At 36.9% G+C, this 27,001-nt stretch overlaps 1 protein-coding gene across 1 annotated transcript; it reads left to right on the top strand.

The window, feature by feature from the left end:
* RNF19B (ring finger protein 19B) lies at positions 1–26,724 on the top strand. Its single transcript, XM_053707281.1, has 9 exons — positions 1–546; positions 2,837–3,042; positions 4,318–4,462; positions 4,578–4,740; positions 5,409–5,523; positions 5,605–5,742; positions 23,063–23,270; positions 23,571–23,702; positions 25,956–26,724. The coding sequence occupies exons 1-9, from the start codon at positions 53–55 to the stop codon at positions 26,344–26,346; spliced, it is 1,992 nt and encodes a 663-aa protein (XP_053563256.1). The 5' UTR covers positions 1–52; the 3' UTR covers positions 26,347–26,724.
* The last annotated feature ends 277 nt before the right edge of the window (positions 26,725–27,001 follow it).

The following is a 27,001-nucleotide window of genomic DNA, read 5'->3' as shown; positions in this document are numbered from 1 at the left end:
ACAATCCCTGCCTCTGCTTACTTCCTGGTTCGGTGCCTTTGGGGTTCCAGCCATGACGGAGGGCTCCGCGGAGCCACCTCCATGCCCTGGGGCCCGGCGTCGTCGCCTTCTCTTGTCCCTGCCAAATGTGTTCCCTGGCCGTTCGCGCTCCGTGCCAGAGCCCTCTGTTCCATCTCCTCCCCCGTCACCTCCGCCTCCACCCCCGGTAGTGGCCTCAGTTCCTCCGCCACCTTCTTCTCCCGGAGGCCCAGATTCGTATCTGGAGTGCCCACTGTGCCTAGTCCGCCAGCCCCCTGAAGAGCTGCCCGAGTTGTTGAGCTGTCGCCACCGCTCGTGCCTGCGCTGCCTCCGCCAATATCTGCGCATCGAAATCACCGAAAGCCGAGTGAACCTACGCTGCCCTGAGTGTGCCGAACGCTTGAGCCCCCAGCATGTACGGGCTATCCTACGGGACCCTCCGCTCACCCGCAAGTACGAAGAGTTCCTTCTTCGACGATGTCTTGCCTCTGATCCGGACTGCAGATGGTGCCCAGCGCCTGACTGCGGGTGAGACACATAATCAGGGTTTGTAACTGTATTTATATATCTGTGTGCCTAGAGAGGACATTTTAAAAATCTAAATGTAAAAAAAAAACAGGGCTTTAGCACTCACTGCATATCTATCAGGATTGGAACATATATAAAGCTTGCTAATTAAAAGCCACGATTTGTTCATCCAAATATGAGATACATTTCGGATACAACGTTTGCAACCTGTATATAGAAATTAAATCCCTAAATGTATTAAATCAGTGATAGTAACTGTCAGGGAGAAAAGTGTGACAGTGCTATAATAAAATGTTGTAATGTATTATTAGCATATTTTATTATTGCATATATGCACAAGCATCAGTTGGCAGCTATGTGGGTATATCACTCCTCAGTCTTCTCCCAAGACCTATTTAAGGGGCACACCCTGCTGATTTTACTGACCACATGGCTAAAATTAGCCAATGTGAATTTTTTTCAGTGTTTGTTACACAAATTATAATTAAATCAATTTATGTTGAATTATGCAATTAATTTGTGCTTTGGATAGCTTTTAGTAACTTTTATAATTAACATAAATTGTTATATTTCAAAGTATAACACAGTCTCCATCCAACTGCTTCATTATGCCACCCATCTGGCAAAAGTTTCTGTGAGGAACACTGCTCGTGGGTGACTTATCAGCAGACTCAGGAACAGCAATACATTTATTATGGCTCCAAACTGCACTTTAACTCTGTGTTAAACAACTTGTTGTGGGTAGTTGCACACAGACATTTGTGAAATATTGCATTAGCGTATTGTGTTTTATGATTGCATTAAATCACTTTAATAGTAAATATGTATATTAGGAACTGGGCATTCATGAAACATTGATATTGCTAGGCCGTATACTTAGCTATAACATAATTAGGTATCAGTAGTGCTTGTCTCCGTAATAAAGCTTTTACATGGCAAGAATATTCAGAGTTTAAAGGGACACTGAACCTTAAATGTTTTCTTTTGTGATTTAGATAGAGCATGACATTTTAAGCAACTTTCTAATTTACTCCTATTATCAAATGTTATTCATTCTCTTGGTATCTTTATTTGAAATGCAAGAATTTAAGTTTAAATGCCAGCCCATTTTTGGTGAGCAACCTGGGTTGTTCTTGCTGATTGGTAGATAAATTCATCCACCAATAAAAAAGTGCTTTCCAGAGTTCTGATCCAAACAAAAAGCTTAGATGCCTTATTTTTCAAATAAAGATAGCAAGAGAACGAAAAAAATTGATAATGGGAGTAAATTAGAAAGTTGCTTAAAATCGCATGCTCTATCTAATTCACAAAATAAAAATGTTGGGTTCAGTGTCCCTTTAAGCAACCGTTTTGGTAACCTTAAAAAAAAAAAAGAGTGGAAAGAATGCCATTATAATGTGCACACTCATTACATAACCAATGTCACTATATGCCAGTAAACGTTACTTGACTATTTCTTCCCAAATGTATTGCTCTAGCAATTTTTTTTATATATAATTAAGAGGTCAAGGGGATTAAAAAACATTCTTTATTGATGTTGAATGGCCATATTTGTAGTTAACATCAAGAATATCCTTTCAACAGTTCTCTTTAAATATTCTTTTTGCTGTAAAACACGTCATCATTAAAGGGGTGGTAAACCCACTTTGTTTGTTTTTTTCCTCATAAAATGTTTAATGATGCATAACTTAACCCCTTGACAATGGCAACATAGCCTGTGTGTCAGCTGACTGTATTGCTGTTTATTAAGTGCATGATCATTTTTTTATTTTGCATGTTTTTCCTGAAATTTAACTCTCTTAATTGTAGTGTTTTCCGTTTCCTGAATTAGAAAACTCACAATTTTCAGATTAAAATTAGAAACAGGGACAAAATAGAAAATGAGAGTGGTAATGCAAGTTGTCTTACTACATACAGTTAGAAATGGTATATTACAATATCAAAGAGCTTCACGTCTTTTTATGTTTGATACTTTGTCCATAGCCATACATAAATCTCTGTCTCAAGCATAGATATGTGTATATAATCTATAGATCTGTGCTAGTATCTTAGTGGTTGTAACTCTGTACCTTTTTATGATTGTGTACATTTCTTTTCTGGATTCCTGGAACAAAGGTAATGAAACTTGACTGTAACATGTAACTTCAATTTAGTTAAGATGAGTGAAAGAAGCACAGTCCGTATGAGACACTGAAATGCATTTCTTTTTGAGAGAGCTTTTTCTACACCTTTTAATATTTTACTGTATCAGAACATTAAAGGTTGCTGGCTGACATTTACTGTCTTCCAGTTATGCTGTGATCGCCTATGGCTGTGCAAGCTGCCCCAGACTTACCTGTGAAAGAGAAGGTTGTGGAACGGAGTTCTGCTACCACTGTAAACATGTGTGGCACCCCAACCAGACCTGTGACATGGCTCGCCAGCAGCGTGCACCTTCACTGGGGGTGCGCAGGAAGCACCCTTCAGGAATCAGCTATGGGCAGGAGTCTGGATCAGGTATGTTGATAGACTGTGACGTGAGAGGAATTATTTTAACTTAAATAATATGAAACACAAATTTTTATATTTTGTGAATCAGTCAGAGCATAACATTTAAAAAAAATATTTCCAATTTACTTTTATTATCAAAATTGCTTTCTTCTCATGGCAGCATTGTTGCTGAAGAGACACCTAGGTAGGTATTGCGCGTGTTTCAGGAGCGCAATGTGACAGGAAACACTGCCATATAGTGTTCTTAAGTAATGGTAAATCCAAGCTTATAAAAAAAGCTAGGATTTACCATCACTAAAAATAAACATTAGTTTTTTTCTCATCGCGTCCTAAAAAAAAAACCAAAGAAAGTTGCTAAACTCACCCTATCTGTGCAGTAAGTATATCGCTAACTCGGCGCCTCCGGCTGCCCATGGCACAGCGCTCTTCTTCAGTGAAGCTGTGTGTGTGTCAGCTGACATCCTTGCACAGCTGGAGGTGGAAACTTCACCTCATTAGAGAAGTGTTGTGCCATGGGCGGCCGGAGGCGTAGAGTGAGCAATGTATTTGCCGCACAGATAGGGTGAGTGTAGCAACCTCCCCCTTTTTTTTTTTTTTTTTTTTTTTTTTTTTTTTTTTTTTTTAAAAAAGTGATGACAAAAACTAACCATAACTTTACCATCACTTTAACATTGTTAAAAGTATTCTTGCAAAACTGCCATATAGTGCTCCAGATTCGTGCACATGCCTCAGTCTAAATAGCTGCTTTTTAACAAAAGATACCAAGAGAATTAAGTAAATTTGATCATTTAAGGAAGTATGTAATAGTGTAATGGGAATTTAAAGGGATATTAAACCCTTTCATGATTTGTAAAGAGCACGCAGTTTTAAACAACTTTCTAATTTACTTCTATTATCTAATTTGCTTCATTCCCTTGATATCCTTTGCTGAAAAGCATATTTAGATAGGCTCTGTAGCTACTGATTGGTGGCTGCACATAGATGCCTTGTGTGATTGGCTCACCCATGTGCATTGCTATTTCTTCAGCAAAGGATATCTAAAGAATGAATCAAATTAAGTAATAGAAGTAAACTGGAATGTTGTTTAAAATTGTATTCTCTACCTAAATCATGAAAGAAAAAATGTGGGTTTAGTGTCCCTTTAAGAAGGAACGCAAGGAAGTATTTTTTATTTATTTAAAGTTTACACACTTATCTGAATCATGAAATAAATTTTGGTTTTGTCTCCCTTTTTAAATAGGCTGCTTCCATTGATTTGTATGTGTTTTGTTCCTTCCACAGCTGATGACATGAAGTCCTGCCCTCGTTGCAGTGCTTATATCATAAAGATGAATGATGGTAGCTGTAATCATATGACCTGTGCTGTGTGTGGCTGTGAGTTCTGCTGGCTGTGTATGAAGGAAATATCTGACCTGCATTATCTTAGGTAAGTGTGAACTCCCCGTTTAGAAAGTAGTTTTCCAAATTCAATTTTTCTCAATTTTTGGAACCTTTTACCAGTATTTTTATTATAACTTCCTTGTTTCTCCCTTCTTCAAAAGTCCATCTGGGTGCACATTCTGGGGTAAGAAACCATGGAGCAAGAAGAAGAAGATAATTTGGCAGCTAGGCACACTAATTGGAGCTCCAGTCGGCATCTCTCTAATTGCTGGAATTGCCATTCCTGCCATGGTGATAGGGATACCTGTCTATGTTGGAAGGAAGGTAACAATAATTATCATGGGTAGTTTATTTTACTTGTAGGCCCAAACAAACTAAAACATAGAAACTGCTGTAAAGAGAGAACTCTTAGGCTTGATACATATCCAAAATTAGAGCATAGTTGTACCCATGCTCTTGTTTATCTGGGTAAGCCCATTGTTCTTGCCAGTTCATGGATTCTTTAAAGGGGCATAAAAGTTGAAAAAGAAAATGCTCTTGTATTCGAAAATGTCATTATTGCACTATTGCTTTCATATAGCTATATGGTTTACTGTATGTGTAACCCCTTTGAAAGGTTTAGTCAGCTCCAGAGCATCAATGTACTACTGGGAGTTAGCAGAACGCATCTGGTGAGCCATTGACAAGAGACACGTGTGCCTAGTTTGCTGACACCAGCTAGCTCACAGTGCTTTGCTGCCCCTGAGCCTACCTTGGTATTGTTTTCAACATATGATGCCAAGAGAATATGAAGTCAGTTAGATAATAAAAGTAAATTGTGCAGTGTCTTAAAGTTACAAATTCTACCTGAATTATGAAAGTTACATTTTGACTTTCATATCCTTTTGTTTGAGTACCTAGTTGGAAGCCATAATAGAATCCACTAGCCTTTTCGATTTAGAATCATTTTATATTATCCTCACAAACTACATATAAGATTCTACTCTCCACAGATCCATGGTCGCTTTGAAAATAAGAAGACATCCAAACACAAGAAAAACCTTGCAGTAACTGGAGGGGTTATCCTGTCAGTGATCGCATCCCCAGTGGTGGCAGCAGTTAGTGTGGGTAAGTGTAAGAAAATAAACATTTTTACAGGTTATGCTCTGTGCTTTGGCACCCACGTCACCATCTTTTACTTATCCACAGGTATTGGTGTTCCCATTATGCTGGCATATGTGTATGGTGTGGTACCAGTGTCTTTGTGTCGTGGGGGTGGCTGTGGAGTCAGCACAGCCAATGGCAAGGGAGTGAAGATTGACTTTGAGGAGGATGGACCTATTACAGGTATAAGTTTGAACTCTTCAGAAGATTGATGCTCAGCCTATCTGTAAGACTGTATGAGAGCCTAAATATTTCCCTTTACTTGTTACCCTTATAACATATTTGTGTCAGAGGTGGTTGAATACTTTAATTTCTGAAGTTGATGCTGCTATTTTTAGAGCTGGCAGATATTTAAGAGGAGATATAAAATGCACAGAATGGGAGATATCCTATATATTTTGTTTTGTCTGTCAGCTCTTATAGTTTTTACATTAGAGAGAAGAATGAGTGTTGGTTTTGGGAGGTATTTGAAAAAGTTATAATTTGAGTAGGATGAAAAAACAATGTCAGAAGTAGGTTGTGGTTTTCCATTGATCTGAGATTGCAACTGTTTGGCATTAAAGGGACAGTAAACCTTAAAAATAATGTTATATAATTCTGCACATAGTGCAGAATTATATAACATTATTTAAGTGCTATAGTTCTAAAAGCCTTTTTTACCTTTTAATATGTAAAAATTATGGCGCTTTTACAGACCCACTCTCTGCTGAGCGGGTCTGTAATATTTAGTCAGCGCATCGGGCCAGCTGTATAGTCACAGCCCGGCCCGACCGCGCCATAGCACTAAGTGCAGCTCGCTCCTGTGACAGCGCCATAATTTTTACATATTAAAAAGTAAAAAAGGCTTTTAGAACTATAGCACTTAAATAATGTTATATAATTCTGCACTATGTGCAGAATTATATAACATTATTTTTAAGGTTTACTGTCCCTTTTAATAAGCAGGACTCCACAAAAGATTTTTGTCAAAGTTTTTTTTTTTTCTTCTGATACCTAGATTTGCCATAAACTGTATGGAACCACTAAATAATGTAATGTGTTGACATAAAAGCAATTATATCAGGGTTTGATATGTTTAACTTTAAAATCTCCCACCAGTGTCATTATTGGGTGATTGTTTTATATGAATCACCTACCTAATGAACTTACTGTATGGAGGGCATTGGCTCTAAAGGAGCCACTGTACAAGATAGCATGCAACACACACACACACACACACACACAATACCCCATTTGAAAAACAATATTACCCTTTTTTTTTAATTTTATTTAAATGAGGTGTCTTATACTCCACTATTAAAGGGACATTAAACACTAAATACATGCTAGCTAAAATGAAGCAGTCAAAGAAAAGATTAGTATGAGAATAACATGTAGATGTATTTTTTAAAGTTGCATTAGTTAAAATGTTGAGAAAATAAGTATAAAGTTTTACTGTCTATAAAACAATAGGAGCTGCCATGTTGTAACTTAGGTTACCTTCTCTGTTGTGGCCAATTAGGGACAGTTACAAATAGGTCACTAGAGTGTGCAGCCAATGGCTGTGTGGAATATAACAGTGTTCTGCTATTCCATTTCTAACAGGAACTGAAAAGTTAACCATTTCAGAATGGAATTACATGAAAAGGGGACAAAATAAACATTTACTGTCAAGTTTTTTTTTTTTATATATATGTGTGTGTGTGTGATTTATCGTTTTATATTACCATCTCAAAGTGTTTAATGCCCCTTTTAAGGGTGAATAACCCGAAACATTGCATTTGTTGTTGTTGTGTGCCTTGATGCTTTTACTAAGCAAAGAATAAAACAAAGAATTTCTTCTTAAATTTGGTGCTGTGGACGTTTGCTCCTTTTTTCTTTTTTTTTTTTCTTTTTTTTTTCTTCCAACTATGTAGTAGGTGCTCAAGAAATCACCTGTATACTGTTAGTTTTAGGGTGCTCTCGGCTATATCAGGGACCCCTAGCACCCCAAAATAAGCAGTTAAAAGGTACAAGTGACTCCACTGGATAGAGGAGGAGAGGCCTGTCTTTTAACGGATGTGTCGCTTGCTAGGGGGCTATTAGCGATCAACCCAACAGAGCCATAGGGATATGGTACAAAATTTGGAGCTGATTTATTCCCCACAACATAGACACAGCGATATTAGACCCTTTATTTGAATTTTATTTTGAAAGAGGATAGCTTATTTGATGTGAGTTTCCATGTGTCTGTCTAGCTGTCAGGTGGTGATTGTCATAATAATGAAAAACATTTTAGGGGCTTCTGGTTATTCTGAAGGAACCTTTTTATCACTGTTCACAAAAGGGGTGTCATGTCCTTATTGCTGTGAAATAATCTTTCTAACAATCGCCTTCCTCAAGCCTCATTTTCAAATAAATGAAAGAACAGGGCGAGTGTAAAAATGTATCGTTGGTTTTTTATAAATTTCCAATGATTTTTGGTTCAAGTATTTTATTTTAAGCTTGTAGTAACTGTACGTATACACTAAATTAGTGCCTTTATTTATAACATTTGATTGGTAAGCATCTTGTTCCTCAGATGTGTGTGTGTAAATAATAATAATAAAAAAAAAAAATATATATATATATATATATATATATAAAATAAACTTTCATGATTCAGATAGAGCATGCCATTTTAAGCAACTTTCTAATTTACTCCTATTATCAATTTTTCTTTATTCTCTTGCTTTCTTTATTTGAAAAAGAAGGCATCTAAGCTTTTTTTTGGTTCAGAACCATTGAAAGCACTTGTTTATTGGTGGATGAATTTATCCACCAATCAGCAAGTACAACCCAGTTTGTTCACCAAAAATGGGCCGGCATCTAAACTTACATTCTTGCATTTCAAATAAAGATACCAAGAGAATGAAGACAATTTGGTAATAGGAGTCAATTAGAAAGTTGCTTAAAATTGCATGCTCGATCTGAGTCACAAAAGAAAGAAAATTGGGTTCAGTGTCCCTTTAAGCTATTCAAAGCACAAATGAATTGCATAATTTAACATACCTTGATTAAAAGAACATTTGTACAACAAACATTGAAAAACCTTAATAAAGGACCAGTAAATGCAGTAGATTTGCATAATAAAGAAATGCACTCTAAAGACATTGGAACAGCCCTTAGCCTGAACTTCAAATGAGTAGTAGATTTTATTTTTCTGACAAATTTGTTCTGTTATTTCCACTCCTCCTGTATCATGTGACATACATATATGCATTTGTGATAGGCTGATGGCTATTTTGTAACTTCTTGCACATGCTCAGTAGGAGCTGGTGATTCAAAAAGTGTAAATATAAAAATACAGTGCATATTTTGTTAATGGAAGTACATTGGAAAGTTGTTTAAAATTGCTGCTCTGTCTGAATCATGAAAGTTTAATTTTGACTTGAGTGTGCATTTCACTTGTTTTCGCTTAAGTGTCTTAAGTTTTAGCCGGGGTGGTTGGTAAAATAAGCTGAGGGGGGTGTGCCCCATTACATATAGGTTCTGGGTAGAACACTGCCCTCTACCTCCCTTCAGAGTGTCTATACTAAATATGAAGGATGTAGCGGACAACTGCTTTTCCTCCATATTCAGTCTTGCTGACGGTTGGTGTTTCTTAGCTGTGGTCTAGAAGGAGGAAGGCTGTCAGACATGTATGCAGGCAGATTAAATGGAATATAACACACATTTGCAAGCTATTGGCAAAAATTATTGCAATCAACAATTATCATGGACAGTAAGCGGTTAATCTAGCCACCGCTATAGAAGGGGGCTTAAGCAGACAGAATCTATTAAACTGAACATCTGTTCTAAAGTTAAAGGACTTTCTAATTACAGATAGAGTATTAGCTAGATAGCTTTAATCTCGTAATCTGACATCCCACATATTAACAGGTACTCTTGTTATGTTATTTCTGAATCTGTTAATAGCCGGCTACAAGATATTGTTTGTATCCGACTGCTTTATATTATACAAACCACTTACAATGTTTCACATCTAGATACGTGATTCTCAGAGGAATTATTCACACACCTGTGCTATATATTGATATCTAGAGAGTTTTTAAACATGTATCGTTTAATAGTTAAACCAATAAAGATAAAGTAGGAATGGTTAAACAATTATTCCTGTATTATTCAGTGAGAATGTTTTCCTATATAATTGTAGGGGTAAAACACTTTTTTTTTTTTTTTTTGTTACAGACTTTGTAACTCATTTTTCTATGAGCCTCCTTAGTGCTATATTGCCCCCCTAACAGGTGCTTGTTGTCTGCAAAAATATTTGGCACCTATAGGTACTTACCATTTAGTACTACTGTACCTACTATTTTGTTACTATAGTATGCATTTTAGCCAGTCAGTGCTGACCCATAAATAACTCGATGGAAGTGAGCACAATGTTATATATACTGTATGACACTCATGAACTAATGCCCTCTAGTTGTAAAAATGCACTGAGATAAGAGGATACCTTCAATGTCCAAATTAGCATATGGGCCTACCTAGGTTTACCTTTTGACAAAGAATACCAAGAGAATGTGTTGATAAAAGTAAAGTGGAAAGTTGTTTAAAATTGCATGCCCTATCTGAATCATGAAAGTTGAATATTTGTTGACTAGACTGTCTCTTTTTAAATACATTGATACAGTATACCTGAGACATAGTTTTGCAAGCATGGGAAAAGCCCTGGTTTCACAATGTGTGGTCTGCTGAGATCTGATCTACCAGAAGCATTACTATAGCTTTACCAAATGGGTTGGGCCGGTAATTAAGTGTTGCAATTTATTTTCACTGTGCAAGGTTATTTGCTCATTTAGGCTGCAGCCTTCTTTGCAAGCATGTAAATAAATAATTTCTTCCTGTTTTCTGTATAAAGTGTAACAGTGACCAAGGTTTTGTGAAGAGTTCTGTTGATATTCTTTTGGTTTACAAACTATAAATTGTGTCTGTACCATCTGTATGAAAGTGCTTATTTAAATGGTTATTACAAATATATTTCAAAGGGAAAAAGAGGGTGATCTAATAAAATGGTCCCTCTTTCAAATTAGATGTCACTTGTCCCCATAAAATTTCACCATGAAAATGACCTATTAACTTTTATTGCATGTGAGGATCATGGCTCCAGGGAACCCATATCACCTAAAGGCAGCATGAAAAATGCCCATAAGGGCTGTCATGTACTGCCAGGTAGCAGACGATCCCTATAGCAGATTTTGCAATAAATAAACAAGTTTTCCTCAATGGCCTAGTACAATCACAAAAGATCCAATAAGATTCAGATAGAGGGTACTCACAAACAATAAGCACATCCAGGTGCTATAAAGGCTGACTGGAACCTCACAGTTGTCCAGGAAACTGATCTCAGCAATCAGAGATTAGAGGCGGCTTTCAAGGGCTTAGAAATTAACACATGAGCCTACCTAGGTTTAGCTTTCAACAAAACATACCAAGAGAACAAAGCAAATTTGATGATAGAAAGGAAATTGGAAAGTTTCTGAATCATGAAAGTTTAATTTTGACTAGACTTGTCCCTTTTAAAGAGCAGTACACACAAAGGTGTGATGAAACTTTTTTTTTTTTTTTTTAAGGATCCATAATTAACTATGTGTGTATTTTAAAAAAATAAAAAATGAAGATTTTGTTCTATAGAGCCTTCTATACAGGGGGGTCATATTGAGTCTATTCTTGTTTATTCACCAACACCTTAACTGTCAGTACCGTGATAGTGCTCTCTACAATCGATGCGGTTTGTTTGTTTATCGTCGTTCCTCTTATGGGAAGATTGACCACACCCTGAAAAGACATGTTGTTATAACAGAGGGCCTATGGTGTGGTTTGTTTGCTAGCCACGCTAGGTGTTGGTAATTAGAAGACTGCTAATTACCGCTGTTCACCACACTTCTATTATTCCCGTCAGTGAAGGGGTTAATTAGGAATCTTGTAAGGTTTAATTTTAGCTTTAGTGTAGAGATTACCCTCCCACCTGACACTTCCCACCCCCTGATCCCAGTGTAGGATACCCCCTGATTTCTCCCAAACAGCTCTCTAACCCTCCCCCCTCTAACAAGTGCATCTTAGGTACTAGCAGCTGTCTGCCAGTACCAAAAACAAACAAACAAACAAAAAACCTTTTTTATGTAATTTTTACATTTTATTTATTTTAGTAGTGGTCCTACCACCTCCCCTGCCCCCCCCCCCTGCAAGTTAAGGACCGCCCACACCCCTTTTTCTGTAGTGTAGCTGCCCTTTCCCTTCCTGTCACTTTTAATTTTTTTCTGTAGCGTAGGGCCCACACCTCCCGCCGGCACCTGCAATGATAGTTACCGGCAGTAACACACACCATGTCCCCATCTGTAACAATCAGGCATCTGCTCTCATATGGAACCGGAGCACCAATCGCACTCTTGTTCCATATGCGGGCAGATGCCTGGAGCTTAGAAACTTCAGCTGTAACTTAAAGGGACACTGAACCCATTTTTTTTTCTTTCATGATTCAGATAGAGCATGACATTTTAAGCAACTTTCTAATTTACTCCTATTATCAATTTTTCTTCGTTCTCTTGCTATCTTTATTTTTAAAGCAGGAATGTAAATCTTAGCATCCAGCTCATTTTAGATTCAGCACCATGGATAGCTTGCTTATTGGAGGATTACATTTACCCACCAATAAGCAAGCATAACCCAGGTTCTCAAGCAAAAATGGGCCGGCTCCTATGCATCACATTCCTGCTTATTAAATAAAGATAGCAAGAGAGAATGAAGAAAAATTGATAGGAGTAAATTAGAAAGTTGCTTAAATATGCATGCTCTGAATCATGAAAGAATAAAAATGGGTTCAGTGTCCCTTTAACAGCTGAGACTGATGGAGCTTCCTGAAGCTCCAGCGTATATGTAGTTATACGTTGTGCGGTACGATAGGCAAAGTACTGCTTGACATATATTTGTCTTTTTGGGTGAAGGAGTTGATAAAATCAATTAAATTGCAGTGGACTCGTTTCTTAGTCTCCCAAGGGCTGTTTCATCAGGCCTACAAGAATAAAAATATATACCTTTATTAAGACTAACATATTTTCATCCTTAAATCCCTAAATGACATCAAGTGCTCATAAAACAATACCCCAATAACACCTTAATTTAAACGTGTTGAAGTCTCTGCAAAATAACAAAAATAAATTCCAGCATTTAATCACCAATCAGCAAGTACAACCTAGGTTGTGAACCAAAAAATGGGCCGGCTTCTAAACTTACATTCTTTTCAAATAAAGATAGCAAAAGTGAAGAAAAATTGATAATAGGAATACATTAGAGCATGCAATTTGAAGCAACTATCTGAATCATGAAAGATAACATTTGGGTTCAGTGTCCCTTTAACCCCTTAACCGGCGACCCTGTACGTCTACAGGTAATCTGAGCGCTGGAAGCGATCGAGATCGCTTCCAGGAGCTCTAACAGTATTGCAGCGATACCTCTATGTCGAGGCATCCTGCAATACTGTTCCCGACTGCCGGGCCCCGGATTTATTACTCCCCACGAGTGATCACTTCCGGTTTTGCTGCACGTGGAGCCCAACAGTCTAGCAGAGCATCAGAAGTGATCGGACAGGCTTCCGATGCTTTGCTTGTGTGCGGAGTGCCTTGGTGGCTCGAGGCACTCTGTATCTATTAAAATAATATAAAAAATGTAATACATTTTTGTGTGTGTGTATATATGTATATGTGTGTGTGTGTGTGTATGTATATCTATATCTATATCTCTCGTGTAGTTCATTAACAAATGTAGACAGGCCCAGAGGCTTGTTTACCCACAGAAAACCTCTGAATTACATTGTTTCCAATGCAGCAAAGGATTCTGGGTAAGATATGCAAATTAAGTACACAATGACACACCTTTTTACTTCAGTCTACTTTTCAGCAGGTTCCATTTATGCCAAAGTATTGCTGTTCACACAGCTTATAAACTTAGCTAGGGTTAGTGCAGTGATTCATAACCATCCCAGGACAGCTGTTTCGTGGTTATTGCCACTCATCAGCTGGGAGAAGGTTAGAATCACTGCTGGGTGAAGTTGATTCCGGGCAGAAAACAACAACATTTTAAATTAAGGGGAGATAAAAGGTGAGTTTAAAATCCTCCACTACGCACAAAATATAGAAAAAATAACTCATTGTGTAGTTCATTAACAAATCTAGACGGGCCCAGAAAACCTCTGAATTACATTGTTTCCAATGCAGCAAAGGATTCTGTGTAAGATATGCAAATTAAGTATGTTATGAATCACTGCGCTAACCCTAGCTAAGTTTATAAGCTGTGTGAACAGCGATACTTTGGCGTAAAGGGAACCTGCTGAAAAGCAGACTGAAGTAAAAAGGTGTGTCATTGTGTACTTAATTTGCATATCTTACCCAGAATCCTTTGCTGCATTGGAAACAATGAGTTATTTTTTCTATATGTTGTGCGTAGTGGAGGATTTTAAACTCGCCTTTTATCTCCCCCTAATTTAAAATGTGTTTATATATATATATATATATATATATATATATATATATATATATATATATATATATATATATATATATATATATATATATATATATATATATATATATATATTATAAGCCCCATATAGCTCCCCCACCCCCATGAGGCTTCAAAGATGGCAATGCCCAGTGCACCATGGGGCTTCTGGGGGGTGTCCCTAACCTGCCTCATCATAGGGGCAGGTTAGGCTAATCCAATCTGAGCTTTCTCTATAATTTATTTTTTAGTAATAAAATATACATTTCTCTGATCATGTTAATATTTGTAAATATCTATTCTGATCAGTGTGGATCTCCCTCCCTCTCCTTACTTACTTGCGTTTTTGTGGGAGAGAGAGAGAGATCTTTGTTTAGGAGAGAGAGATTTATCTAACATATTTGTTAAAAGTTGTGAGACCCAAAGGTTCTTTTCAGAGCCATTAACCCCTAGCTTGCCAGTGATCACTATAAATCACTGGCAGTAACAGAACTGCACTTTTTTGCTGTCTGCATTTTTTTAGGGGTCATTTTTTTTGTGAGACTCAACGGCTCTTTTCAGAGCCATTTTAGTTAATTTTAATTTTTATGTTAATTTTTTTTCTTTTCTGTGAAAGATAAAATAAATGTCACAGAAAATATATAGTGCTGAGCAGGCATATGCCATCCTTGCATCAGAGTTAGACGCCTCTGTCTGACTCAGACCCCAATTTTGACCCTGCCATATCCTCAGAAACATCATTAGATACAGTTTCAAGATAAAGATGTATCTGTGGTTGCTAGCCCCCCTGCCAGAAGGAGATGTGTTGCTGCCATTGCTGCTGAAGAGTAACGCATCATTACCAGAAGCCAGATATCCCACCCTTCACAGCAAATTCTGGCATCAATATGGATGTTGCAGGATTTACAGGAGGTGTTTCTGGGCGATGATGTATTGGAGAACCCTGTCGCCCAAACTAATTTTATATGCCCATCAGTTCCGTGCTGCAAAGCCGGACTCCTATTTGGCATAACAGCAATGGCCCCCATCAATGTCCCAAAATTAAAAAAAAATCTGGGCATTGGCTATGCTGATGGGCATAATAAAGAAACCCTCCATTCGCTCCTACTGGAGCAGTAGCCCCATCTGCTCTACCCCCATTTTTCCCAGTGTATGTCGAGGAAGAGGTATGAAATGATTCTACATTTCATGCACTTCAGCAACAACAGCCTGTGGCCCCCCAATTTGACAGGCTGTATAAAATCCGCCCCCTTATTACCCACTTTGCTGCCAGGTTTGCAGAGGCTTATACACCTGGAAGGCATATATGCGTGGATGAATCCCTGATTAAAGGGACAGTCTAGTATAAATTAAACTTTCATTATTCAAATAGGACTTTTAATTTTAATCAACTTTCCAATTTACTTTTATCATCAAATTTGCTTTTTTCTCTTGGTATTCTTAGTTGAAACTAAACATAGGTAGGCTCATATGCTAATTTCTAAGCCTTTGAGGGCTGCCTTTTATCACAGGCTTTTTAAATCTCTTTTCAACACAAAGAGACAGAAAGTACACATGGGCCATATAGATAACACTGTGTTCAGGCACAGTGGGTTATTTAAGATTTTGCACAAAACAATGCTAAATTTAAGACAATAGATAATAAACAGTTACAGTCATGTGATCGGGGGCTGGAAGAAGGTTCCTAGATACAAGGTAATCACAGAGGTAAAAAGTATATTAATATAACTGTGTTGGTTGTGCAAAACTGGGGAATGGGTAATAAAGGGATTATCTATCTTTTAAAACAATAACAATTCTATGGTAGACTGTCCCTTTAAAGGGACACTCAGGTTTTATTAAATTTTCATGATTCAGATACAGCATGTAATTTTAAAAAAAATTCCAATTTACTTCCATTAAAAAAAAAAATGTGCACAGTTTTTTATATTTACACTTTTTGAGTCACCAGCTCCTACTGAGCATGTGCAAGAAGACTATACGTATATGCATTTGTGATTGGCTGATTGCTATCACATGGTACAGGGGGAGTGGAAATATAAATAACTTAGAAATGTGTTAGAAAAGAATCTACTACTCATTTGAAATTCAGACTAAATGCTATTGTTTTGTCTTGTTATCTTGCATTTGTTGATTATGCAAATCTACTGTATTTACTGGTCCTTTAAGTATAAGGGAAGGCTGGGATTCAAGCAGTATATTCCTTCCAAGGTGTATAAGCTCTGTGAGAGCGAGACTGAGTATACTCAGGCCTTCCGGGTGTATGAGGGAAAGGATAGCCACCTTGACCTTCTAGGTTGCCCAGAACATATGGGAACCACTGGCAAGATTGTCTGGAACCTGATATTACCCCTGATGAACAAAGGGTACCACTTGTATTTAGATCATTTCTATACAAGTGTCCTTTTGTTCAAGCTACTGTATTGCTTTGATACAGTAGCTTGCGGTACAATTAAAAAGAACCTCACAGGAGCTTTTGGCAGTTAAAGGGACAGTATACACTCATTTTCATATAATTGCATGTAATATACACTACTATAAAGAATAAGATACACAGATACTGATATAAAAATCTAGTATAAAAATGTTTAAAAACTTACTTAGAACCTCTTAGTTTAGCTCTGTTGAAAAGGTAGCTGGAAAGCCCACTGCAAGTGGGAAATAAGACACTCCCCCCCTCCCCCTTCTTTTGCATATGAAAAGACCCTTTACACAAACAGGAGCAAGCTGGAGAAGGTAGCTGACGGTATTCAAATAAAACTTTGGGGCTTGGTTAGGAGTCTGAAAATCAGAGCAATGCTATTTAAAAATAAGCAAAACTATACATTTTAAAAAAGAAACTTTTTTGGGCTATATAAATAGATCATCTACAAAACATGTATGCAAAGAAAAAATGAGTGTATAATGTCCATTTAAGTACAGAGACAAGAAGGATGTATACCTTCTTACCACCATCCACACAGAGAGGACTGTGGAGGTCTCTTTACGTGGCAGAGCTGAGAGCATAATGAAGCCAGTGTGCATCAAGGCGCTTAACTGGCATATGGGTGGGGTTGATCTGGCAGATCAGCTGCTGCAGCCCTACCTAATTATGCGGAAGACAAGGGCCTGGTACAAAAAGGTTGCAATTTACTTAAGGCAACCCACAATGCTTTTTTTGTTTAAAAAAACAACAACAAAAAAACGCAAACCCCGGAATGAAACCTCAAAAAAAAAAATGCAGAGTCTGTACCAAGAGGGGGCAGAGAAAGGACACCATATATTACTGTCCTGATTGCCCTGGACAGCCTGGACTCTGCATTGGGGACTGCTTCAAGTGGTATCATACAATGGTCCATTTTTTAGTTTAGTGGGGGGTTTTTTTAATTGCCAGGTTTTTGTTTGGTTATGTTTACTGTTTGTTTAGTTTTTTTACTTTTATTGTGCCAGATTTTTACATTTTACTACTCCTATTTTTTTTATGAGTTCTAAAATTGGTGCTGTATTTTACCAAATCCCCTGTCTAACCTATGCATGGAGGCATGAGTGTACTCATAGGCCTTGCAGAAAACAACCTGGAGTGTTTTCTTGCAGTAAGCGACAACAGGCTCTCCTAAATTATAGTCAATAAGCAATGTGTGTGTAAAAGTGAAAATTGAAAAATTACCTCTATACACGTTCTCCAATTTTTTTTGGATAAAACGGTTGCATCAAAGTCATCAAAGCACTCCATATACAATAGCTTGAGATGTCAACATTTCAAATATATACACTTTCATGGCAGTAAATAAAAATGGGGTATGCGATAGGCCTATCTTTCTTTTGGGGCCTATCAGAAGAAATACTCTCACTTTTAACTAAAATTACAATTGTAATAGAACCTCCCTAAAATCCTGGCAAACCTATGCATGGGAGCATAGGTGTACTCAGGAGGTCTTGCAGTAAACAACTTTGGCTCTCCTAAATCCATAGCCAAAAAGCAATGTGTGTGTGTGTACAAATAAAAAATACCACCACACGCTTTCTCCAATTTTTTGGGCTAAAACCGTTGCATCAATATGCATGTTCATGGCGATCAAATAAATTGGGGTATATAAAAAGGCCCCTCAAAAGATAGTCAAAGAAGATATGTGAAATTTGAAAAAATCACAAACGCATGTCAGAAGTTTGGCATTGCAAACCCTAAACAACCCAACAAACCTATGCATAGGTGGTATCACTGTACTCAGGAGATGTTGCTGAACAAATATTGGGGTGTTCTTTGGCAGTAACACATAACAGGAACTGAGAATCCATGCCTAAAGTACAATGTGTGTGAAAAATAACACAAAAGTTTGACAAAGACTGGTGGTTGAATTAGTGCATGGAACGTACATGGAATATGGTTTGATGGGGGTAAATTATATTGGCCGGCTTCAGAAATGACCCAAATAGGACATGGGTGCGTGATGACAGATGTGAAAATTCCAAGTTGGGAAAACTGGAATCGGCTCCCTAAAAATAAGGCCTTTTAGGCCCCAGAGAACCCAACAAACCTATACATGGGTGGTATCACTGTACTCGGGATATGTTGCTGAACACATATTGGGGTGTTATTTGGCAGTAACCCTCAACATTCTCAGTAAATGTATTCTTAAATTGCTATTTTGTTTGTTTTTTCCTTCAAACTTTGGCATAGATTGGTGGTAAAATGGTTGCATGAAAAGGAGTAAAAAAAATATATATATGTGAAGGGTTATTCATGGATTCCTGGCAGATATCAGTGTTCCAATGTAACTATCTCTAATTTTGGGGGAAAAAATGGTTTGGAAATAGCAAAGTGCTACTTGTACGTATTGCTCTATAACTTACATCTACAACTTGGTGGTTGTAGATGTGTAACAGATTTTGGGGGTCAAAGTTAGAAAAAGTGTTTTTCCCATTTTTTCATCATTTTATAAAAAGAAGTTATAGTAAATTATAAGATGATTAAAATAATGGTATCGTTAGAAAGTCCATTTAATGGCGAGAAAAACAGTATATAATATGTGTGGGTACAGTAAATGAGTAAGAGGAAAATTACAGATAAACACAAACACCACAGAATTGTAAAAATAGCCCTGGTCCCAACTGGTCAGAAAATTGAAAAGTGCTGTGGTCACTAAGGGGTTAAGACACGAAAAAATGGCATTAAATAGGGGAGGTGGAAAGTCAGCATGATGATGTAGTCAAAAACCCGCCCAGCACAGGATTTGATTGTACAATAGCGATTTACATCTTTAAAAAGCATTCCCATCAGTATTAGTGAGACTAATAAAGTGAGAAACTAGAAAATAACAGTAATAATATAAAAATATATAGTAAATAATAATGGGTATTTGACAATAATAGTTCAAAATCGATACTAAATGTGATAACAATTAACATAACATACAAAACAACTTAAAGGGGCACTGAACCCAATTTTTTTCTTTTGTAATTCAGATAGATCATGCAAGTTTAAGCAACTTTCTAATTTACTCCTATAATCAATTTTTCTTCGTTCTCTTGCTATCTTTATTTGAAAAAGAAAGTCCAGAACCTTGGACAGTACTTGTTTATTGGTGGATGAATGTATCCATCAATCAGCAAGAACAACCCAGGTTGTTCACCAAAATGGGCCAGCATCTAAACTTACATTCTTGCTTTTCAAATAAAGAAACTAAGAGAATTAAGAACATTTGCTAATGCATGCTCTACCTGAATCACAAAAGAAAAAAAATTGGGTTCAGTGTCCCTTTTAAGGTGGATTAACAATGAGAAAACAAATTAAAGGGACAGGAAAACCCCCAATTTTTTCATGATTTGGATGAAACATACAATTTTAAACAACTTTCCAATTTACTACCATTATCAAATTTGCTTCATTCTCTTGTTATCCTTTGCTGAAGGAACATCATTGCACTACTGGCAGCAAGATGAACACATCTAGTTAGCCAATCACATAAGACAAAAATGTGTGCAGGCACCAATTAGCAGCAGCTCCCACTAGTGTAGTGTGTGTGTGTTATTTTTCAACAAGGGTTACCAACAGAACAAATTACATTTGAAAATAGAAACGAATTTAAAAATGTCTTAAAATGCCATGCTCTCTATCGGAATCATGCAAGTTTCATTTTGACTTTCCTATCCCTTTTAAGGGGACACAAGAAATTAAATTGCCAGTCTATTTATTGACTTTATTGGTGCTCTGGGCTGTAAAGGGGATCTCTGCACCCCATCTAAGCACTTATGTTCCTTTCATTCCTTACTAAATTAAAAAAAAAAGAGAGTAAACAGTGTTTATGTATTACAGCACTTTCTTTGCAATTTAAAGGGACAATCTTAATTATGTCTTTACAAACGGTGTATAAATATATCCTTAATTTGTAATTTTATCCTGTTTCTGGTTAGATTAAAGATGCTTGATAGATTATAGACCATTGTATAACCTGTAGACAGATAACCTAAATGTCCAGTGGTTTCCACTGGACTCTGGGTAAGAATATGCAAATGGACCATAAAAATCCCCACATTGCTTTTTTTTTTTTTTGGGGGGGGGGGGTTCCTAATATGTTTGAACCACAGAATTTTTTGTTTCATGGGTTTCTTTGACACTTTTTTTTGTAAAGGCACGTTAAGCTCCAAATTAAACCTTATTCTATGCAAAATAAATGGTTTATGCTTTTGTTTTGCAATAACTTTAAAATTTGTGCTCATACCATTTCCCTTCAGAGTTCAGAGGCATTAGTGTACTGTAAAATTGGTTTCCCCTTAAAGAGACATTGAACCCATTTTTTTTTTCTTTCGTGATTCAGTTAGAGCATGCATTTTTTTTATATATATATCATTTTATTTACATCCAACAATGAGTACAATTCCATAATCACATGAAAACATAATATTAAAATTTATTAGACCAAGGTAACAACAAGAAAATAATAAGGAAGAGAAGACAGTAACAGTCAATCAAAAATAAAGTATATGTTACATATCATATACCCAATTGGCTGTACTAAGCAGTCTGTCTATCTTTTAATAACTCATTGTTGGAATATGGGTTTTTTTCTTTTATTTTTTTCTCCCTTCCCCCTTAGAGCATGCAATTTTAAGCAACTTTCTAATTTACTCCTTTTTATCAAAAATTTCTTCATTCTTCTGGTATCTTTATTTGAAAAGCTAGAATGTAAGTTTTGATGCCGGCCCATTTTTGGTGGATAAATTCACCCACCAATAGTCAAGTGCTGTCCAGAGGTCTGAACCAAAAAATGGCTGGCTCTTTAGCTTATATGCCTTCTTTTTCAAACAAAGATAACAAGAGAACGAAGAAAAATTGATAATAGGAGTAAATTAGAAAGTTGCTTAAAATTGCATGCTCTATCTGAATCACAAAAGAAAATGTTGGGTTCAATGTCCCTTTAATGTGTTACCTGTGACTTCTTATACCAGCTGCAGAGTATAAAATATCTGGGAAATCACTACTTTCAGTCTATTTTCATATATGAAATAGTTTGTTTTTCCGAATTAAAACCACAACCTAATGAAATGGCCTGAACTTGCAGGGAGAGAGACCTCCTTGTGATTACTTATGCTGCTTCTTATTTACATACATTTTCTATTGAGAATACTGCAGTGCTGACATTTTCATTATAGGTGGCAATTTCAACTAATAAAACGGCTATTTCAAATGGAAAGATAGAGGAGCTATTTATAAACCATTTAATACACTTTAGCAGGTAAGATGGATTGTTGAGAACACAGTACACTGTCCCTCATTTATATCGGTTGCTATTTGGCCACAGCAAAAGTGACAACATAAACCTGTTTAAAGGTGAGCTTCTTGAAACTTAGTATGGGTTGATTCTGTGTACATAGATTGCAGGGAAGCAATGGCATTAAAAAAAGATTGTAAAGTAAAAATTACACTTTCATGATTCAGAAAGAACATACCATTTTTAACAATTTTTTTTTTTTTCAAATTTACTTCTCTTATCTATAATGCTTCATTCTCTTGGTATCATTGTTGAAAAGCATACATAGGTAAGCTCAGAAGCAAAGCAGTACTGTGAGCTAGCTGCTTTACACTGTTTCACCCAATGTGTTCAGCTAGGCCCCAGTAGAGCATTTCTCTCCTACAACAAAGGATACAAAGAGAATGAAGCAAATTTGATAAGAAGTAATTTTGAAACTTGTATGTTGTATCAGAGACCCAAAAGCTTTTATTCATGATTGTGGTTCTTTAAGGTCTATTTCTCAACTCTGTGTGTTTATTTTATAAAATGTTTGCCGTAAAGAAGGTGCATGTTATTTCTGCAGACACAAATTCACTGTTTTGAGAACTACAAAACCAATAATATTTGATAACATATTTAAGATTGAAAAATTGCGCAAAATGTTACAGAAACCTTGTATCAGAGCATGACATTGTGAATGGATTAATGGAATTAATTTACTCATTTTTTTTATCTACGAATATACAGCATGTTGCTATATAACTAAAAAAAAATCTATATTTCATGATGAATATCCTGTAGAATGTTTTTTTTAAATAGAAACTATTTTTAGATAGATTTTTTTTTCCCCTCAAAAAGCATTTTATTTATTTAAAAAATAAATAAAAAATGAAATCACAAAAATCAAATTTTTAAAGTAAAAAACAAAACAAATACTTTATTAATTTAAATCACAAAAATCAGATTTAAATAAAACAAAATTGATTTGTATCCATACTGGTTGTTTATCTCCTTTTGTGGGGCTTAAACAAATGGTTCTATTGAAGCAATAGTTCAGTAATATGCTCTTGCATATTAGAGCATTTTATAATTGCTTTGCTATTTTCCTTTAGGTATTGAAGGATAGAGATATGTATAAGTCTTTATAGAAAGAAAAGGGAAATAAGTTAATGTGATGTCATATAGTAGTGGTGGGATTGCTGAAGTCTCAGAAGCAGGCGATCAAGTAAAGCCAAATCTCTTTATGAACAAAATAGCCGATTACCTTTGTGTGATTTTAGATTTCTCTCTCTCCCCAGTGGCAGATGCATGGCGTGCATTGAAGAACCCTAGTATTGGCGAGAGCAGCATGGAAGGTCTGACCAGCGTGCTGAGTACCAGTGGAAGTCCCACAGATGGACTGAGTGTTTTGCAGGGCAATTACAGTGAGACTGCAAGCTTTGCTGCTCTCTCGGGTGGTACCCTGACTGGCGGCATGCTGAGTGGAAGCAGAGCCAAATACTGCAGGTACCTAGACTTAGTACTGTAAAGCTTTATTCTGCGCGTCTCTCCGATTCCTCGGTATAACTCAAGTGTTCTGGGATGGTCTGCACTGCTGAATCATGCTGGAGAAGGAAGTGCACAAGAAGTTATGGTTTATCATTCACTGACTTGGTCTTCAACATAGTTTGTTCATTCTACTGAAGAGCAAATGTTGACCTGATCTGCTACTTACCTACTTGTTGTACAACTATGTGTGGGCTACAAAGAGAGAATATATCAGCCCTCTAACACATGCCCCTTATGCCACATCTGTGTTTGTTGCAGGCTAGAGGTCCAGGCAGATGTACAGAAAGAGACCTGTCAGAAAGACTCTGTAAGCCTTGGAGCTGTAAGTGACAGTGCCAGCACCAGAGCTATGGCTGGCTCCATCATCAGCTCATACAATCCACTAGAGAGGTGAGTGGCATAACCTACTTATTATTATTATTATTATTATTATTATTATTGTACCCAAATTCTAAGTTGGTTTTAAGAATCTTTTATTTCCATTTTGCCAGTTGCGTGTTGGGGATTGTGATTTCATTTTATAATTAACTGTAAGATATTTCAGCCTGCTATTGCATTGTTTTACATAATAACTAAGGGTGTGTAGTGAGATTGTGCTCAGATTAAAACACAAATACAATCAAGAAATGGTGCAAGCTAGGTCAGACTGATCTGTACTGTGAAATGTTATCCCCTTTTAATATGTTCCCAGCGAGTCAGAAATCAACCTCCCAGTAACTGTGATGCAGAGAACAAAGCCCATTTGAAATTGTGTTTTTGCAGCTGCTTGGCAGGCAATTCATTTTTATTGGCTACTTGCCTGAGTCCCATTGTCCATGTAATGTTAATCATTGTTCTTGCTATTCCATTAATTTAGCATTAAGGGGTCGATTTATCAAAGGCTTTCGCCAGCCTTTGAGCCCCTACGCCTGCAGGTTTTCACACAAGAATCTGCACGCCGTATTTAACAAGCAGCGGTCATTCTAACCGGGGAGATTAACAGCTCCTGCCCACGCGTGATTGGCTGTGCGCGTGCAGGGGGCGGGATTGCTCACAAGCGCAGAAAATAGCGCTCGTGTGCAGTGCTGAATTCCTCCAGGAGAATTCAGACCGTCAGAGGCTGCCTCAGCTTGATAAATCGACCCCTAAATGTATTGGAAATTGCACCTTTTTAGTTTTATTTAACAATTTGAAATGAAAATTTTAGTACTTAAAGGGACAGTCTAGGCCAAAATAAACTTTCATGATTCAGATAGGGCATCTAATTTTAAACAATTTTCCAATTTACTATTATCACCAATTTTGCTTTGTTCTCTTGGTATTCTTAGTTGAAAACTTAACCTAGGAGGTTCATATGCTAATTTCTTAGACCTTGAAGGCCACCTCCTTTTCAGAATGCATTTTAACATTTTTTCACCACTAGAGGGTGTTAGTTCATGTGTTTCATATAGATAATACTGTGCTCAAGCACGTGAAGTTATCTGGGAGCAGGCACTGATTGGCAAAACTGCAAGTCTGTCAAAAGAACTGAAATAAAGGGGCAGTTTGCAGAGGCTTAGATACAAGATAATCACAGAGGTTAAAAGTGTATTAATATAACTGTTGGTTATGCATAACTGGGGAATGGGTAATAAAGGGATTATCTATCTTTTAAAACAATAAAAATTCTGGTGTAGACTGTCCCTTTAAGCATTGGCCTTTGTGTATAGAGGGCAATATAGGGATCTGCTCTTCCCACCAGCTCAGCCCATTTGAATGTACATGTGGTTTCAGTGAGCAAATACTACTCATCTAAAACAATAAATATAAAGGAGCAATTTCCTTTGTGTTTAATACCCTGGAGCTAGTATAACAAATCATTGAGAATACATTAAAGGGACAGTCTACGCCAGAATATTTTTTGTTTAAAAAGATAGATAATCCCTTTATTACCCATTCCCCAGTTTTTCAGAACCAACAGTTATATTAATACACTTTTTACATCTGTGATTACCTGGTATCTAATACTCTGCAGACTGCCTGCCCCTTATCTGTCTTTGTTTGTTTGTTTGTTGTTTTTTTTTGGGGGGGGGGTTTATACTTGCATTTTACCCAATCAGTGCTAAATCTTAAATAGCTCCATGGGAGTGAGCACTTTGTTTACAAGGCACACTAGCACTGTCTAACTGTGAAAAAATGGTCAAAATGCACTGAGATAAGAGGTGTTTTTTAACAGTTTAGAAATAAATTTGAGCCTACCTAGATTTAGCTTTCAGCAAAGAGAACAAAAAAAAATTGATAGAAGTACATTGGAAAGCTGTTTAAAATCGCATGCCCTATCTGAATCATGAAGGTTGAATTTTGGCTAGACTGTCCCTTTAAGGGGAAATCAATTTACAGCTCAGTTCCCTTTTAAAGTCAAACATTTTAGTCCTAGGTATGAAATAACCTTTTATTCCTGTAAAATATTTTAAGCATATTAAGTTGTGTATATTTCAATGGGTACTCGCAAATACACAATTAAAAAAAGAAAAATATGCTAAGTATAAAATAAAATATTAGAAATGTGTCTTAGAAGTGAGCATTTCAATAAATGACAGATTACTTTGTGCAAGGCATTCACATAAAACACTAACTTGCTAATGTATAGTGAAATACTAACCTTGTCACATCTGTTTTCCACAGAGAGGTGAATAATCTGGAGATTCAAGTTCATATAGAGGCCAAACCATCTAGGTACCAGCTGATGAGTGAGAGCAGCACAGAGGAATCACTTCATGCCTCAGCCCCTCTTGTGGAAGGAGAGGATGATGAGGCCTGTAGGGACACGGTTGCCCCACGTGATATAACCTTGGCTCAGCCCGAGAGCATCCGCAGTGACCTGGAGAGCTCTGATGCCCAGTCTGATGATGTTCCTGACCTTGCATCAGAAGAATATGACTCCCCACATCTCCTTCCTCCCTCACCTCCAGATGCCTGTCATGAAAGCCCACAGCCTCGCATGTGTGCACATGAGGGCCTCTGTTCCCGTGAAGAAAGCCTCTCTAAAGTGGAGTTCATAGAAGTACAAGTGTAAAGAAATGAATCTAACTACATCTTGGACGACTTCATTTTTTATTTCTCATAATTTTGCTTTTCAAGTGGAGATTTCGAGCTCTGCTGTAAGTGAACAGGAACAGTCTGTGCACAATGCTGCATCCTACCTCTCCCTCTTTAAATGCTTTATGTCAGATAGACATTAATATCTGTTTTGCCCACTACTTTCCTGTGCTCCACTCACTGTGATGGGCCTGCGTCTTGCTCTTGTAAATTCTTCTAATTTATTGTCTTTGGTTTGCTGTATAGAAAAATTATTTGATTTTATTGAACATTTTATGGGGGGGGATTTGGGTTTATCATTTTTTTTCCTTTGTAAGGAATTGGTGAGCAAATAAAACTGGATGGAAATATTTTACATGTGGTGCATCATGCAGCTAATTAGTAAATGTGTGTAAATTGCATAACAATTTACATCAGTTACAGTAAATGTAACAGAATTTGGACAACCAAGTATTTTCTGAAGGTTGAATACAGATCAAGTTTGCCCCAACAATCAATTCAGACCATACATCTGCAGGTGAAACATAGTAAGTATGGAGTGGAACCTGCTTTTTATGGGGAAAATGCCTTACTTGACGGTGGTGTGACGAGGTGGATCGTGCTTATCTAGAGTTGTTGTTTTGGGTACCTGA

This window comes from Bombina bombina, chromosome 3 (assembly GCF_027579735.1).
Source record: "Bombina bombina isolate aBomBom1 chromosome 3, aBomBom1.pri, whole genome shotgun sequence".
NCBI lineage: Eukaryota > Metazoa > Chordata > Amphibia > Anura > Bombinatoridae > Bombina > Bombina bombina.
The sequence above is the reverse complement of the archived record's forward strand: the minus strand, read 5'-3'. Positions and strand labels throughout refer to the sequence as shown.

Coding starts and splice junctions, on each gene's coding strand:
- RNF19B (XM_053707281.1), top strand. CDS start 53: ATGACGGAGGGCTCCGCGGAGCCACCTCCATGCCCTGGGGCCCGGCGT. Junction 5,524..5,604: donor GGTGGCAGCAGTTAGTGTGG/GTAAGTGTAAGA, acceptor ACTTATCCACAG/GTATTGGTGTTCCCATTATG. Junction 23,703..25,955: donor TCATACAATCCACTAGAGAG/GTGAGTGGCATA, acceptor TGTTTTCCACAG/AGAGGTGAATAATCTGGAGA.